Raw genomic sequence first — 16,004 nt, 5'->3', positions numbered from 1 at the left:
ATGGGCAAAAAGGACAGCAAGGAGCTTAAGGTTAAAAAAGCTGCACAACATGGGCATAACAAACCTATTGGGACTCACTTAATGGGGCTCACAAAATAACCCATATGGTAAGGAGAGTATATAAAGGTTTTTAAGTTTTTGCACAGGAAAATAGGAGCCAAGGATGGGTCAAATGTAGAAGAGTACGAGTTTGCAAATAGGCCTAGACTCCTAGTACCACTGAAAACTGGACTGCGTAGTTTTTTGGTATACGTCAGTGTGTATTGTGAAAATAATTACTGAGCACTGTGTGGCTTTATTTAAGGACATGGACATTATAAGGAAAGCTCACATAACATTTGGTGGCTATTCATGGGTGCAGTATAATGAGGAATTCAGGGTGTGCCTAGCAGATGGCAAGTAAGTTGAGCTGGATTTCTGGTTCCACACAATGGGGTCTGTGTGACCTGCACCAATTGTGTTTACTGCTAGCGGGTTACCAGTAGTCTATCTGCCTTTTCAGAGGCATACCACTCAGGGAGGGGTGGGAACGGCGGGTAAGGGAAGGTCGGGACAGGGTGGAGCTTGTTGGGCATCTAACAGGGAATCCTTCATCAAGGAGTACCGCATACTTTGACACAAGTTCTTGAAATGTGCTGTCCGGCACCCGCTCATTCACTGTGTAAGACACATGGGAGGAACACAAGGACTGCAAGCAGGAACTTGGTAACAACAGACAGCGAGAGGGGGAGGTAGGTGGACAACGAGTCCTGCAGGAAAAGGCTTTTACGCTGATTAAATTGGACAGGCTTTTTGTACTAGCTGCAATGGTATGAAAAGACAGTAGATTATTACAGGAGAGGTTTCAGCAAGGGTTTCATTTGGGTTATACAGGACCCATGAAAAGGAGGAGAGCAGAGAATGTGAAATCAGAGAAGGAACACCACCAGGTGGTAAGAGAGAAACTGGAGAAGGAAGTCAGGGCAGGCCCATTTGATGACTGGCTTTTGGATAGACTGATTGTGTCACATACTAGGTTGATCCAAAGAAACAGAAGGGACAATGCAAACTCATTTAACTTTTGTCTTAGCTGGAAGGACAATAAATAAATGATTACTTATCGGTTGAAATGGCCTCTGCTTCCTACTCATCGGCTGATGTAGCCATAGACAGGGTAAACCCTGTGGGGCCAAACAGTGACATGAAGTCAGCATTTTGCCTGATACACAATGCACACTAAGCTGCTGAGTATACAGTTCGCAGAAAATGGTATGTGGATAAAGCTTTGTCCTTGGGCTGCTCCGCATTGTGGGCATGTTTGAGAGATTTAGTTCACTTTTACAATGGCAATTTATATTTGTGACATTGCACGCGATGGTGACACACCACTTGGGAAACTTCTTCTTTGATTGATATCTTGTTGGGCAAGAAAAAAAGTGCAGGTGTGGGAGGTGCAAGTACTTTGCATGCAGGGTGCTGTGGGCAGGAAGGACGTTCTGCAGGAGGCTGATTTGGTGTGATTTAACACTGCCACACCACAGACTGAGGCTGAAAGAAGGAGTTAAGGAGGATTTGAGAATGTGGCTTTTTTTCTTGGAGCATTTCAATCGAATTTCCTTGGAGGGGCTGGGGGGGCTGAATAGACGATTACAGATACTTTCTGGTGCCACAGGAGGATTGGGTTTTGGTTAGTATTGGCAAAGACATTCATGTTTAGAACAGTGGCCAACAGACTGGAACAATGGAGGAACTAGTACTGCGTTCTTGGAGTTTTTCCCCCATAGTGGTTGACTTGTTTCTGTGGGCGATGAGTTTGCCAACAATAGGGTACTGTTTAATATGGAAACATGCCAACAGTTCACGCTGTTACAGGGCAGTGCAGTCCACATTGGGACACACAGGTGCTAAAACTGTTGAGGGTTTTTGTGTTGGCCTGTTTGAAGCATGCAGTTTTCTGAGCACATCATGTTCCAGGCCTTGAGAATGACACTACGGAGGCTTTGTTTTGTTTGCAGTGGAAGAGATTCAGTGGTCTTGCTTCGCGAGCAGACAACGACAAAATGCCAATACCAGATGAGTTATGTCAGATAGGCTAAAGAGGATGTTGCAGTTGGTAGTGGGTTCCTTGGAAAAGTTCTTTAGAATTGGTGTGAGAAGTTGGCCTGATATATGATGTTTCCAATTCTGGAACCACCTTGTATCAGTCCAAACTATCCCTTATGGTGTCTGGTTGTAAGTCAATCTTGTAGACAAGCTATCTTAATGGTAGCATAGACTAAGCAGCCTTAAAGGCTAAACTCAAGAGGTCGTGTTAAGCGAGCTGTTTTACCAATTACAGTCCTGTAATATCAAATGAAAGGACACCACACAAGTATATATTATAAAAATATATGTGTTTATTTCTAAACATAATCCCTAGTACTCTTTATGAACAAAGGGGCACAAGCGTTAAATCAAAAGCACAGTATAACATACAAAGTTGCACAATTATGGATGAGGGCGGGTGGCCACTCAGACCATATATTAAGAAAGTGGTATAAGAGATACCAATCGAACAGTGGTTAGGCCTAGGGCCTAGGGAATCGCTGGGAGCAGTCGGGACAAGCAATGCTGAAGTCAGGAAAAGCCCGCGGGATTCGGGTGCAGTGCTTAAAGCACACGCATGCACCAATGTTAAGTCAATGGTGCGTAAAAGTTACACAAATAGAGTTTTAGGATACTTCCGATGAACCTAGAAGGACAAAACTTTAGACACAGACCCTAGAGGTGTGTACCAGTGTGGGAACAGGCGTTGCAATGTTACCTCACCCACAGGAAGCGGGTGCATAGGGTCGAAGTGGCGTCGGGTTTCGTCACGCAGGTTCTGGGTGCTTGAAGCTGAAGATGCTGCAGGCGATGTAAAGGAGAAGTGTCCGGTGTGATCTAAGGGTGGATCAGAGTAGAAAAGTACCTTAAAGCAGAGGGGACAGAGTCTGGGTCACTCAGCAGTGACCAGGGTGGAACCAGGACGGAACCAGGCAATGTCGGGCGCAATCAGGTGGTTGTCGAGGAGCTTCTCTCCGCTGCCACGTGGGCTCTGGGGCATCTGCGATGTCCAGGAGTGGGTCACGCGCTGTCCCACGTAGGCTCTCACCGTCGGCGCTGTCGGCTTCAAGATCGGAGCAAACAACACTTGGCAAGAGCAATCCACGCGGAACTGGAAGATTGCTTCTCACTCGGACCAGGAGGGTCAGAGTGGGTGCTCCTTTTCAGAGGAGCGGGTGCAAGTCTGGAGCAACCAGAATCACAAGTCGTATTTAGGTTTTCGCCGGCACAGGGGCCACAAGCCAGCTGGAAAGTGACTGGGCCAACGCGTTGAGCCAAAGAAAGCAAAAGGGCCCCACGCAGCACTCGTCGAGTGTGGAGGGGTGAGCTTCGGTGCAAGAGTGGCTCAGGGTTGGGGCTTCTCAAACCCCGGTGTACAGCTTCGAGGGTCACTCGTGGGCTGCACGGTCAGCGTCTCGTGGTCTTTCCAAGATGGCGTGTCCCACGCCTCCGGTCGCCTCCACGGGTCTCAGCTCTGCAGGGACTGTGGATCGGGCAGCAAGAAGGCAGGCAAGCTTGATCTCGTCGATCTCTGTCGCTCGAGTTCCGACGGGAACTGCAACAAAGCAGACGTCGAGGTGCTGGATGGTGCCTGTTTGCACAGGGTGGTCACTCCTTGACCACAAGGGAGATTCTTCAGTCTTCTACGTTGAGTAGGATGTCGAAGGGTCCAGAGTTTCGTTTCTTATGTTTCATCAGGATAATCTGAAGTGCATTGGCACTGCTCCCATTCTTATACCAAACTAGGGGGCTGGATTACCTGCTAGGTCCCCTCCTATGGGTGGGACCCAAGAAGGGGGTGGGTACACCCCTTTCCTTTGATCCAGGCCGCGCTGGGACGGGGGCTGGTGTGCCCCAGAACCGGTTTGGCCGGATTATGCAAGGGGCAGCCTTGTGCTCCCCAAGCAGTGTCTGGTTTCTTTCAAACCTCCCTGCTACAATCCACTATCTCCTGTCTGGGGGGTGTGACACCTCCCTGCGACAGGAAACCCTTTGTCCAGGCCTCCTTGGCTGAGTTTCGGTCAGCTGCAGGAGGTCAGACCCGTGTCTGTGGCAGAAGCATCCATTTTGTGGATCTGAGGCTCTTTTAAAAATCAACCGCATTTCAGCAAAGTAACATGTCTTCTCCCTCTAGAGGGGTGGAATGCTATCCCCGTCGCCAGGACTGGCGAGGGGATAGTATTCCAAATCGTATGACACCTTACACGACATGTTTTGATAAAGCCAAACCAAAGTTGCTATATAACCGCAAGTATTATAAGGCACTTAATAGTATATGGTATGGTATTATCCCGGAACAGCTTAGGGAGTTGTTCCCGACAGCTGCAGACAGGCTCAGCTCATGCTAGAGCTCCAACTCACATTAAACCACGCACTCTGCCTCCAGGATTGATAAGGCCTTCCATATGAGTGGCTCACAGGTTTATATGTGTCCAGATATAGGTTTAGATATAGGTATACTATATCTAAGCAAGAGGTGATTACACCATCTTGCCCCAGCTGAGTGATCAGCCAGTTGTGTCAATTTAAGAACCAGCCAGGGGTGGCAAAAGATACGATGCAGCCCCTGGTAGGCCTTGGTGGCACCTATGCCCTGAGCACCTATAGTGCATAGTACAGGGGCTGACAAGGAGTCCATTTCCAATTGTGGTATGTACCTAGGGTACATGGAATCCATTTTACAGAGAGAGCAGATAGCCTGGGGCCCTGATTAGCAGGGAACCAGGCCAACTAAGTCGAAAACCAGCTAAACACAAGGCAAAAACCTGGGGTAACCATAGTCAGGTAGCCACCTTCCTACAATTGGGGTAGCAGCAAGCAGAGGAGGCTGAGACAAGGACAGGATTATGCTGCTGGGGAAATGGTCATCGGACTACTATAGGAGGTATGTGCGTCACGGCGAAGAACCAGAATGGTGATTCTATTACCTAATCGCTGTGTTTTTTTCATAGGTTCTGTTCCGAGACCGGAGAGTGAGGAGATGAACACCGGATAGTGGAGAGTTTGTTTGTGAAGTGGGAGGAGGGAAAAGCGAGTTTGAAAAGATGTGGAACACAACTTGGCCCACCAGAAAATGGGGTTAGAGTGCATTGGCAAGGAAAAGGTGGGACGTTATGGGTTGAACTATTACCATGTTTAAACAAATTGCATGTGATTGGCAGCTGCCCAGACATCTTGGCTATTATTTTGGTGACAACGATCTGGAGAGAAAGATTTAGCACTGTTGAAGGCCATGAATGTGGATTTGGGACAATAAAGAGAGGCTGTGCAGGAACCCACATTTTGTGGACAAAGATGAAAGTGGTGAGGGGCAGACCAGCTGGCTGTAATAGATAAGCCAGAAGGATGACTAATAGGGAGTTGCATACGATTTGCAGAGAGAAAAGCATAGGCCGGATTGTTCACCCGCAGTGGAGGTTTGAATTTGTTCAGTTTTTATGGGGTGATGGAGTGCATTTGTCCACTATGGGCATGGACCTATACTTACTACAGTTACGTGAGGCATTAGCAGAGGCATTGAGCATAAGGTTGTGAGCAGCAGATTAAGATGCATGGGAGGAAGCCTTATTGTGTGGGGTGGGGCTTCAGTAGAGGTTCGGGGGTGGGGGGGATTTGACTAGTGTTTCTGCGTGGTGGTTTGCCAGGATGTTTTTATGGTGTGAATTGGTTTTATTGCTGTTGGGGGTGTGTGAAGCAGTTTCAAATCGGGTAGGGGGCTGCAAATAGGTTTATACTTGCAAAGGCAGAAGTTAAAGATTTACAGTTTTAGGAAGCAAAGTTAGTTATTTTATGATGTAGAGTAGAGCTACAGTGACAGATGGTTGAGTTTGGGGACTTTTAGAGGGTGGGGACAGTTAGGAGTGGGAATAGGACTATCAATAAGTGTTAGTGGTGTATAGTGAGGCTATAACACAAATTACCTCGGGTTATGTAACATTTTGTGATTTGCACCACCTGTTTCACACTAAAAGCTGTCAGCGATCTGTGCTGTACCTTCTCACCCAAATAGCAATTAAAGCAGCTGTTTATCAGAGGCCTTACTACAGCCACACAAATTTATGATACTCAGTGTATCTATCACTTTTGGAAAGACGAAGGACTGAGTTTGTTCCTTCAGGACAACAGGTGTCAGCAGCATGCACTCAACTCGCTGACACACCTACAGCTCCATTTAGCCTTCACATAATATGTAATGGGCCATAGAGGATTCAAATGCACATCTACAAATTTCTATTTGTAATTAAATGCTCAGCACAGAGAATGGAACAGACAGTGATTGATGTTGCCTAGTGATAGCACTACTAGTGATCACAAACCGACTTACTCAATTAGTAACAGGTAGCCTCATGTACTAACAGTTTTAGCATTCGCAAGTCCTCTAATTTGGTAAATCAGAGGATTTGGAATGCTGAAATCTTTTTTAGAATGTACAGAGCACATTTAAAGTTTTGGAAAAGGTTTTCCAAATTATTAAATAGGTTTACGAAACCACTAAGAATCTGCATTTTAAAAAGGTACATGTTAAGGGTGTCCGTCCAAATACCAATTTCTTAAGGCATATATTAAAGTTTTGCGACTGAAATTGGTTGCAAAATAATAATATTTTATCACCACCTAAAATGAGGTGATACCCAAATGCCCCTTGATCCTTTCCCTTTTTGAGTATTAAAAAAAAAAACATTTTGTAGGAGTAGGTGATGGTCCAAAATGTTTGTAAAACATTTTGTTTTTCTTTTTAAGCGCAAATGAGGTCACTCTTGCATGTCGTCAAAAAATCTCTTATACCTTGAAGGTGTGAACCTGCACCGTCCATCTGCTTTCTAGTCATGTGACTTCGGCTCCAAGTACTAAGGAAGAGTGCATGGATGAGTCAGTCAAAGCTACCCGTCAAGAGAATAAGTACACAAGAATACTGTCATGGCTCTCAATTTTAGGCCAGACTGAATTTACTACAAGCATTCTAACAAAACACAACACAGCTCCTCAGAAAGCAAAACACTCTACCCAAAGTACAACCATAGTTCGCAGATATCAAAAAGAAAATGCATCATTAAATCGACCACAGTGAATGAGGAAAAAAAATACTCTACATTTCACTTTACAAATAAGGTTAAATGAGCTCCAGATGAGACCAAAATATATTTGTTGAATAAGATATGGGATCCACAACAGATACCTGCGTTCACAAGTTTGAATGTCAGAAAATTCAGCCTTACATCCCACTGAGAAATGGCTAGAACACCAGTAAACAGCAACTAAGGGGTATTCAAAAGAGTTCATATCACATCTTACAGGAGTATAATTATTAAGTTGTCCCCTTTAGAATCACATCACATTCTATGCAGTACTCAACATAAATAAAGACATTAGGGCACAAATACATGAATAAAACAATAGTTAAGGCATAAAGGGCAAATTGTGAAGCCTGTGACCATACCTTCTGTAAAATGTCCAGCAGTATCACTCGATTCGAGGACTCCTTCAACTGCTGTTCCAGTTCCTAACAAAAAAAAGAATATTTTGTTTGTTAAATAAAACAAGCATAAAGTATTGGCATTTAAGACAGAAAATTTGCCAAATACCATCTTATGCAAAATATGACAGATCCTAGAGTAGATGTAGCTCATGACAGTATAGAGCAGTGACCCTGCAATTACAGTGTAAACAAAATGCATAAGTCACCAACAGCATGGCACATGCGATTTTCGTTGTCCAAAAGAAATCCTTTTTTTTTTTTTTTAAAGAGCTACTTTATCACGGAAATACCATTTGACAAATCAATGTGAACTTACTATCTCTAGTATTACCTACCAGCTTCAGTGGCACACGTTTTAAGTCTGGCCTATACAAGGATACGTAAGGAGTCTTGAGGGCAGCCCTCTTCACTCTTAGGTCTGTTCAACTGTAATTCACATTTTGCTCCAACCAATTTAGCATACAGCATGGGGCAATGGGGGAGCCCCCTTCAACTATTGGCTCTCTTGGACTATGAGTGCGGCATTTTGCCCAATCACATGTGCACATGTGCCCAAAAGGAACATACTTCAGTGCAAGCGCTACAAACACTTTGATTTGCCAATCCTTTCTTCTTCCATTTCTTTTATAATCATCCTTTTGTGGTTAAAATGTATTCATGTTACATTACTTAAAAGCTGATCATATATTTGGTTAGCATCAATAACTACAAGCTTGGACTACAAAGAGTAACCTTGAGTTCTGGGGGACGCTGCCTCTATCGGTCGCGGGGCGGGTGGCGCTGCTGAAAATGGTCACTCCACCGCGCCTGTTGTATTACTTTGTCACGCTCTCACTCTGGATACCCGGGAAGTACTTTGCCCAACTCAACTCGATGGTCTTGAGCTTTCTATGGGGCACAGGGAGACGCAGGGTGGCGCCGACTACTATGACACGCCCCTGACAGGAGGGGGGCCTCGCAGTACCTGATTTCGAGGCTTACTACCATGCGGCCCAGTTGCAGTGGTTCACGCAGAGGATGGTGGAGAAGCTGGGAGGTGAGCCAGATCAGAGAAGTAGGGATCAGGATCTCAGTCTCCTGACTCGGATCCTGTTGCAGTTTCCGGTGCGGGAAAGAGAAGTGCCCAAAGATCTGTGGGTGGTGCGACAATGCTGGAACAGGGCTATACGGCGCAATAGGGCGGGCCCTGCGTATGCCCCTGAGATTCCGGTGTGGTGCTGTGAGGCATTGCCCCACGTAGGGGTTTGGCAGCGGCTGCAGATATGGGAGGAGCTGGGGATCTCCTCTATTGGGGCTCTATATGAGGATGGTGCCCTCTTACCCTTTCAGGACCTCATGGACAGGCACGAGCTGCCTGCTCAGGACTTCCTCCTCCATGCGGCAGTAACGGCTGCTCTTTCCTTTTGGAAAAAGGGGATGGAGGAACCGCAGGTTTTCCTCCCTTGTCAATATGTGGTCACCTCTCCGGGTAAAATCAAGGCGGTCACGTGCTTATATCAGAGACTGACGCAGGGCTCCAGAACTCCTTTGGAGGGACTGCGCGTGAAATGGGAGGCTGATCTGGGTATGCCTATAGAGGCTAAAGCCTGGGAAATGCTACAGGAGCGAGCATGGAAATGTTCTCGCAATGCGAGATTCCAACTCATACAATTCTATGTGTTTCACCGGGCGTATCTTATGCCTTGCAAAATTAATGAATTTTTTGGCTCCCACACAGCCTGCCCGCGGTGCAGGTTGGAGGATGCAGCGTTCATGCACATGTTCTGGGATTGTCAGTTACTCCAGGGATATTGGGGGGAGGTCATGGTCAAACTGACAGAGGTGACAGATAGGAAGTTGCAGACCACTCCAGGAGTGTGCCTGTTGCATTGGTTCCCTCACACTTCCCGCAATAATACCACTTGCAGATTCTTGGACCTGGGGTTAGTACTAGCCAAGCGTGAAATTACCAGCCATTGGAAGGCAGCCACAGGCCCCAGTGTGACGCGTTGGCTCCGGGAATTCATAAAGTGGGCAGACTGTGAAGGGACCCTTCGGCTCCAGCTAGCCCAGAGAACTGATAATGACAAGCTGTGGGACGCGGCGAGAGCTTGGGCGGCGATGGTGGATCTCCTTAAGAACCCGATGGGTGATGAAGATTGATAGTGTGGATGGTTGGTATCACCCTTGTGATGCGGGAGAACATAATCTTGGGCCGCAGGGGGCAGGGGTAGATGGAGAAAGGGCCAAGCAGATGCACCCACCCAAGTGCGACCTGGATCAATGCCATTGGGTACTCAGCGGATCATGGGACACACTTATTGTATAGCGAGAGTGCTGATAGGGAGAGCGGCATGTCTGAGGGCAGGAGGGAGGGATGGCTATTGGGGTAGGGGTGGGGTGGGGATATGAGTTGGGGGGATGTTCCTTTCCTGGTTAATTGGTATGGTTTGCAGATGCTTGTAGTGCTTATGTAGCCCTGAGATACCTTGGCACAGACTCTTCGGGCTCACCTAAAGGCTGGATGCGATTCGTCCATGGCACATGCTGGACTACTACCCTTGTAGGGAAGGAACTGTTGGCCTGAACGATCCGACGAGACATGGGGATGAGATAAGGTGGGGTTATAACTGTATGATGATTTGCACAACTGCGTTGTTCTTTATGCGAACCTATGAGAGATACCTTTGTATGGAATGTGAAAATGGAATAAAGTCTGTTTAAAAAAAAAAAATCAATAACTACAAGCTTCTAGCAGGCACATGAGGGTGGAAGTGTGATTTCTTTTCTTCTTTTTTTAAATAACATATGCTTATTAAAAAAATAAAAAGTAACCATCACATCAGCTTGTTATGGACTGACCTCTTGTCCTTGCCAGTGTGTGTTCTTAGTGGTAGCTTGCAGTCATGGGTGACCACATTTTCTAAATCAGGGCTCTAGACCCTTTAGCCTAAAGAGCACAATGCACTCAAGTAAAAAGCATCAACTGTTGCATGGCTAAACACTTATAAGGTCCCAAATGCGAGACCTATTGACTATGCCAATGCTAGTTTTCCAGGGGGCCGATATTGCAGCACTGCTGCAAAACCGGCCCTGCCGGCACAAAACTGGCCCACACCCCTCAGGCCCATCGGGGAAATGCCCGGTGTCCGCTACGGCCAGTCCGGCCAAGGTTGAGTCCCAAGCAAATGTCATACAGGCCGCAGCCAGGTAACTAGCTTGTTCCCACTGTAACCGAAAGCAGGCTTGTATGCTGCTTCAATTCATGCCGGGTATTCCAGCCAAAGAGTACAAGGGACAGGAAAAATACACTTCTCCAATGTCTAGAAACAGGCAGGGGCTCAGCTATTGTTAGTGCAGCAGGTGCAGTGGCGCCAGAGTCCATGGATGTGAGTCCCACTACACCCCAACTCTAGCTGTAATTTAGATAGAGAACAGTGGGACGGGTGTATTGTTCTTGCATGCTTTAGGGCCCAAGTCACCCTTGAATTGCCCCTGTAGGAAAGCTCAGTGAGGCTGGGTGGTGGCTACGAGGAGTGACCTCAGCTATAACCTGGTGGATAAAGGTGGTGGTCCCCACCATGTGCGCATTGAACTCATAGCCCCAGCTTCCCACCCACGTGAAGGCCCAGCAACATCACATTATTACCACATGACTCAAAACTCTGCAGCAATGGAATAACTGTGCAGTAATTATGCGTTTGCCACTCATTTCTCCAGTTTTGTAGGCCTCAAAACGAGCCTATTGTTATATGGACGGATATATAATAAATAAGAAAGTCAGGAACTGTATATATCACACTTTTTAAATTGACCATAAAACTTGTTTTTTCTGTAGTAGCTAATCTTTATCAAAATTTAAATCGTTACTGGTGGTGCAAGTGTCACTGCGTTTGTCAATTTCAGAAGTCTACATGCAACAAATGTAGCAACATGAAACGAGCAGCGGAATCAGATACCGAAGTTACAGAAATTAGAGATAAAGGGAGGAAATATGTGTAGGGAACATACTATAGATTACTCTGAGGCAACACACAGGGCTGGGCGAGAGGTTGCCAAACTTGAAACGTTGTTTTGAAGTGCTCCCTTGAGATAACATTTCAAAGCCAAACATGGTGCTCTTGTAAGGTATTGTTAACACCAATAAGAGAAACAGCGCTAATTACTGTTAGTTAACGTGAGAACTATAAACTACTACGGTAGTAAATATTGTTGCTGGAAAGCATGGTTTCATTTGTAAAAGATAATAAACAAGCCTTCTCTCTGGTGTTCACGTAAACATTACTAAATCTGACATGGATTCTTTCCCAGTGGTGTAATCTCGAGCAAACCAGCCTGTTGTATTTGGGAGAAAGCAGCTGATCCCTAAACTGGCCCCAAGCAGCTCTTTCAAAGAATGCAGACTTGCTAAACTTCTGCGCAAAAAGCAAGCTATATTTATATTATCTGCGAATACATAGATGGGGGCTGCAGCGGGAGAGAGCGGCGGAGGGAGTTGTGTACGAAGCACTTAATGAGCCATGGCGGCTCGTAAATGTAAATTAATGAGATAAGATAGGCAATTGGCGGCTGCGCGCGTTCACGCACACATGCACGCAAGCTTTAGGCCAGGAAAAGCTTGTGGGGTAGCACTTCGAAAATCCCCTTACTAAAAGTCGAGCAGCAGCGCATGCGCTGCTCTAGGCTCGACCTAAAAAATCTCGGATGTTAATTCTATTTTTATTTGAAGTAACCGATTTTAAACGATGGCTACACTAAGGGTACAGGTCAGCAGTGCAGAGCTTTGGGCAAGGGATCGAAAAATTGCCATAAAATCTTGCAGAGTGCAAACCAAGCCTGGAGGTAATAAATAAAGAACCATTCATTATCTTACATACTAGGGACAATTGCCTTTGACATCATATATACAAATATACATTAAACCTTATAAAACATTATGGAGGACGGGACCGACCGAGACGGTGGACGCGCCGAGTGCTCTACTGAAGACCTGGTAGGATGCTGAACTATACCTGCCTTTTGAAGATCTCTGTTGGCTTCTTGTGCTACACCTGCCATTGCACCCCCCACCCCTGGTCGGATACATTGGAGCAAGCAGGCAGGTCTGAGTGAGATGGGGAGAGTTCCCATTACAACAGCACCGCTGGGTCGCATCCCCCTCCAGCCCACAGACACACGGACTAAGGACGACCAACTTGTGGAGCTGATCTGTCTCTGGCACCACAAGCTCCCCGCTAGGGGTCCTTACAGTGAGCAACAACACTAAGGGGAAGGATAAAAGCTCTGGCCGGTGCCCAAACCAAAATGGATACATTTACAATCTTGCCCCCTGGGGCCTCAGCACTTACCTGGTATTCCCCTCTCCCCAAAACTATCTGCCCCATGGACTCTGGGGACCATGGGCCAACACAGTCTGGGAAGTAAACTACCACAGACTGCCCGGATTAAGCTACAAGCGGCCCTAGCCCCGGACACGTGCATTTGGCTGGAGTGAATATTGGCTAAGCTATTTTTTGTAGCTAAGTTTCCTTAAGCTGAAAAGCAATTTATCCTAAAATAGGAGGAGGTCCATCTGGAATGTCTACAATCTGTTATAGCTATAGTTGGTTGTGTTGGAACTTATGGGGCAACAGATGATTCTTAGGAGGAAGTGTTGGGGGGAAGGGGGTGTGTGTGGAGGGTTCACTGTGTTATTGTTATCTTTTGTTCCAAGCACGCCATAATTATTTTTTTTTTGTTGCAGACTTTTATATAGCGCGAACTAGACCCAAACCGAATCGGGTATCGGAGCGCTTTACATAGCACCAGTTACGTTACATGAGGACGGACACACATTCATTTTAGGCACGGGGAGATTAAGGGATTTGCCCAGAATCACAGGAGGTTTGGCGTCGTTACCGAGACTCGAACCCAGTTCCTCCAGGTCCGAGGTCGAGCGCCCTAGCCGTTAGGCCAACTCCTCTATAGATAGTTTAGATTCCCACACAAGACGCTTGCTGTGCTTCTGGTCCTATACTATGTCCCTTTGCTTCTTCAACCGGTCGCCTGTGAGGGCCCGGTTCACCAGATGATCGCATACCCTATCCATGTATCCCCCATGAAGTACTTTTTCCTTATGTTATGGAACGTCAATGGGCTACTTGATTGCATTAAATGGACAGATGTCCTGTGCTGCGCCAGATGCACCCAACCATTAGTCCTTACGTTGCAGGAAACCCATTTGTTAGGTTCCTCATGGTGCTCTCTGCATCCTTTTGGGTATGACAGAGTCTTCGATTCAGGACTCACAAGAGGGTCCAAAGGAATGGCTATGCTCCTTCCCCAAGGACTTTCCCGGCGGTGATTGCTAATTCCTCTTTAACCCACTGTAGATTTGTCGGACTGTAGGGTCTTCTAGAGGGCAAACAATACAATTTCCTGAATGTTTAAGTGCTGCCTCAGGCGCCCACTCCCACGCTTAAGGGAATTGAATCCACCATTCTAGCTTTACTCCAGGGCACCACCATAATCTGACGTCCCCGAGTCCTCCACTGCGACATGTACTCAAAGAAGCGAACAATTCCCAAGATGGATGAACTTTCTGGGCCTATGCAACGTCAGGAGGGCCTGGAACCCTTAAACTGAGGAGTACGGTCACACCTCCGCAGCCAATAAAATGCTCTCTGGCATTGATTTTGCCCCGTTTCCAGTCCCTAACATCCTCTGGGCTCACACTGTCGCCATCCTCCTTAGGAGAATAACAAGGTGATGGATTGAATGCTTGAATTACTTTCAGACACTGGCAATCACTTGGGGCCCCATCTCGCCCCCACGGTTTTTGCCCACCATGCCGCCTCAGTTTGGACCCAGCCATATGCAAATCAATCTTGACCCTACGCCAATGGGAATAGTCCAGTTCGAACTGCAAAGTCAGGTCCTCCCTGAACCGGCATACAAGTAACCTCGGACCGGTTTCATCCTTAACCTCGGACCGGTTTCATCCTTAATATGGGATCTTCAGTCAGATATAGCATGATATCAGTGGCAGGGTGACGGGACCCCAAGTCTAGGCATACCCATTGCACTTAGGGCGTCAACTGCAACAACAACAAGGTCACAGATGGAATGCTTGAATTAATATCAGGCTGATTTGCATATGGCTGGGTCCAAACTGAGGTGGCATGGTGGGGTGAAAAACGATGCATTGGGATGCAACCCGAGCGATTGCCAGTGGCTAGGATTGATTCAAGCACCTTAGATCACCAGCGCCTAGATACCCTCACATGTGATTAATCATGCTATACTAATATTGATTGATTGATTTTTGCATTTGACGCCATCCTCCCTAGGGGCATCTCAGACCACGCTCCCCTCGTTCTCCACTATGATTAAGGCGCATGATTGGATGGACACAGCTGATCATGCGCCTTAAGATCAGACACTTTGCGCATGTCCAATGCTCGGAGTATATATCCACTGAACTACAATCCTACTTCGACTGAACCCAGGGCACAGTGACCTCCCCGAGAGGTCCACCATGAAAGGCATAGCAAAAAGGTATATTCGACACCAAGAGCATGACAGATCACACAACAATAACTTCTGATAACCTACCTGCGCAAACTCTATTTTGACGAGGCGCACCAGTGTTGGAGAGCCTCGACACACTGGGTATATGGACAGGTGGACAAGACTGGGAAATTGCTGTGTAGGTTGGCCCCCAGGGAAATGGCTTCCCGATTTGTTCCAGCGATTCAAGACTCCGCTGGCCATCCCGCTGAGATAGTTTCAGTCTTTTCGACTATTATTTTAAACTCTACACCCATAACCCCAGGCCAACCTGTGAACATCACCAGGCCCTGTTCTCAGAGATCACCCTTCCTTCACTCCCCAGGGCATCTAGCACAGACCTGGACATGTTCCACACAACCGAGGACATAGAAGAGGCGATCCAATGGATGAAGTTCGGGAAGACACCTGGCCCGGAAGGTTAATACCGTAAATTTGATATCATACTTGCATACTTGTCCTCTACCAAGAAGCACTGGGAGCCTTCCCAGTGAATCAAATAACCCAGAACTCCATTGCGTGGCACAACACCCCCATTTCCATAGTTAACAGAGAACAAAATCTTTACAAAAATCCTCACCAACAGGCTCCAGCGTGTCCTACCTGACCTTGTCCACCCAGACCAATGTGGCTTTATGCCGGGCCGTAGTACCCACCACTGTATAAGATGGGTGCATGGAGCCCTGGCCAGACTTCAGGAATTCCAAGACCCATGCACTCTCCTTCTAATTGATTGTGAGAAGGCGTCTGACTCCGTCAATTTGCCCTTTCTGAGTGAGGGGTTCTTAAACATATTGGTCTTTGTCCTCGATTTCGTAGATATGTGCAGCTACGCTACTATCAACCCTTGACACTAGTGCAGATAAATGGTGTGTTGTCGGACCACTTCCCTATTCGCATTGGTACCTGGTAGTTGCCTCTGCTCCTCTTTGCAATG

At 46.8% G+C, this 16,004-nt stretch overlaps 1 protein-coding gene across 1 annotated transcript in view; it reads right to left on the bottom strand.

Moving 5' to 3' along the window:
• EEF2KMT (eukaryotic elongation factor 2 lysine methyltransferase) overlaps positions 1-16,004 on the bottom strand; it is a 197,544-nt gene that overhangs the window by 143,312 nt on the left and 38,228 nt on the right. Inside the window, exon 2 of the mRNA XM_078662965.1 lies at positions 7,502-7,564. Within this exon, the coding sequence (XP_078519091.1) occupies positions 7,502-7,564 (63 nt within the window). The remainder of the gene's footprint in view (positions 1-7,501; positions 7,565-16,004) is intronic.

The sequence above is a fragment of the Lissotriton helveticus genome, chromosome 10, assembly GCF_964261635.1.
Source record: "Lissotriton helveticus chromosome 10, aLisHel1.1, whole genome shotgun sequence".
NCBI classification, from domain to species: domain Eukaryota; kingdom Metazoa; phylum Chordata; class Amphibia; order Caudata; family Salamandridae; genus Lissotriton; species Lissotriton helveticus.
Note: the sequence above shows the minus strand (reverse complement) of the source record. Positions and strands in the feature narration are given on the sequence as shown.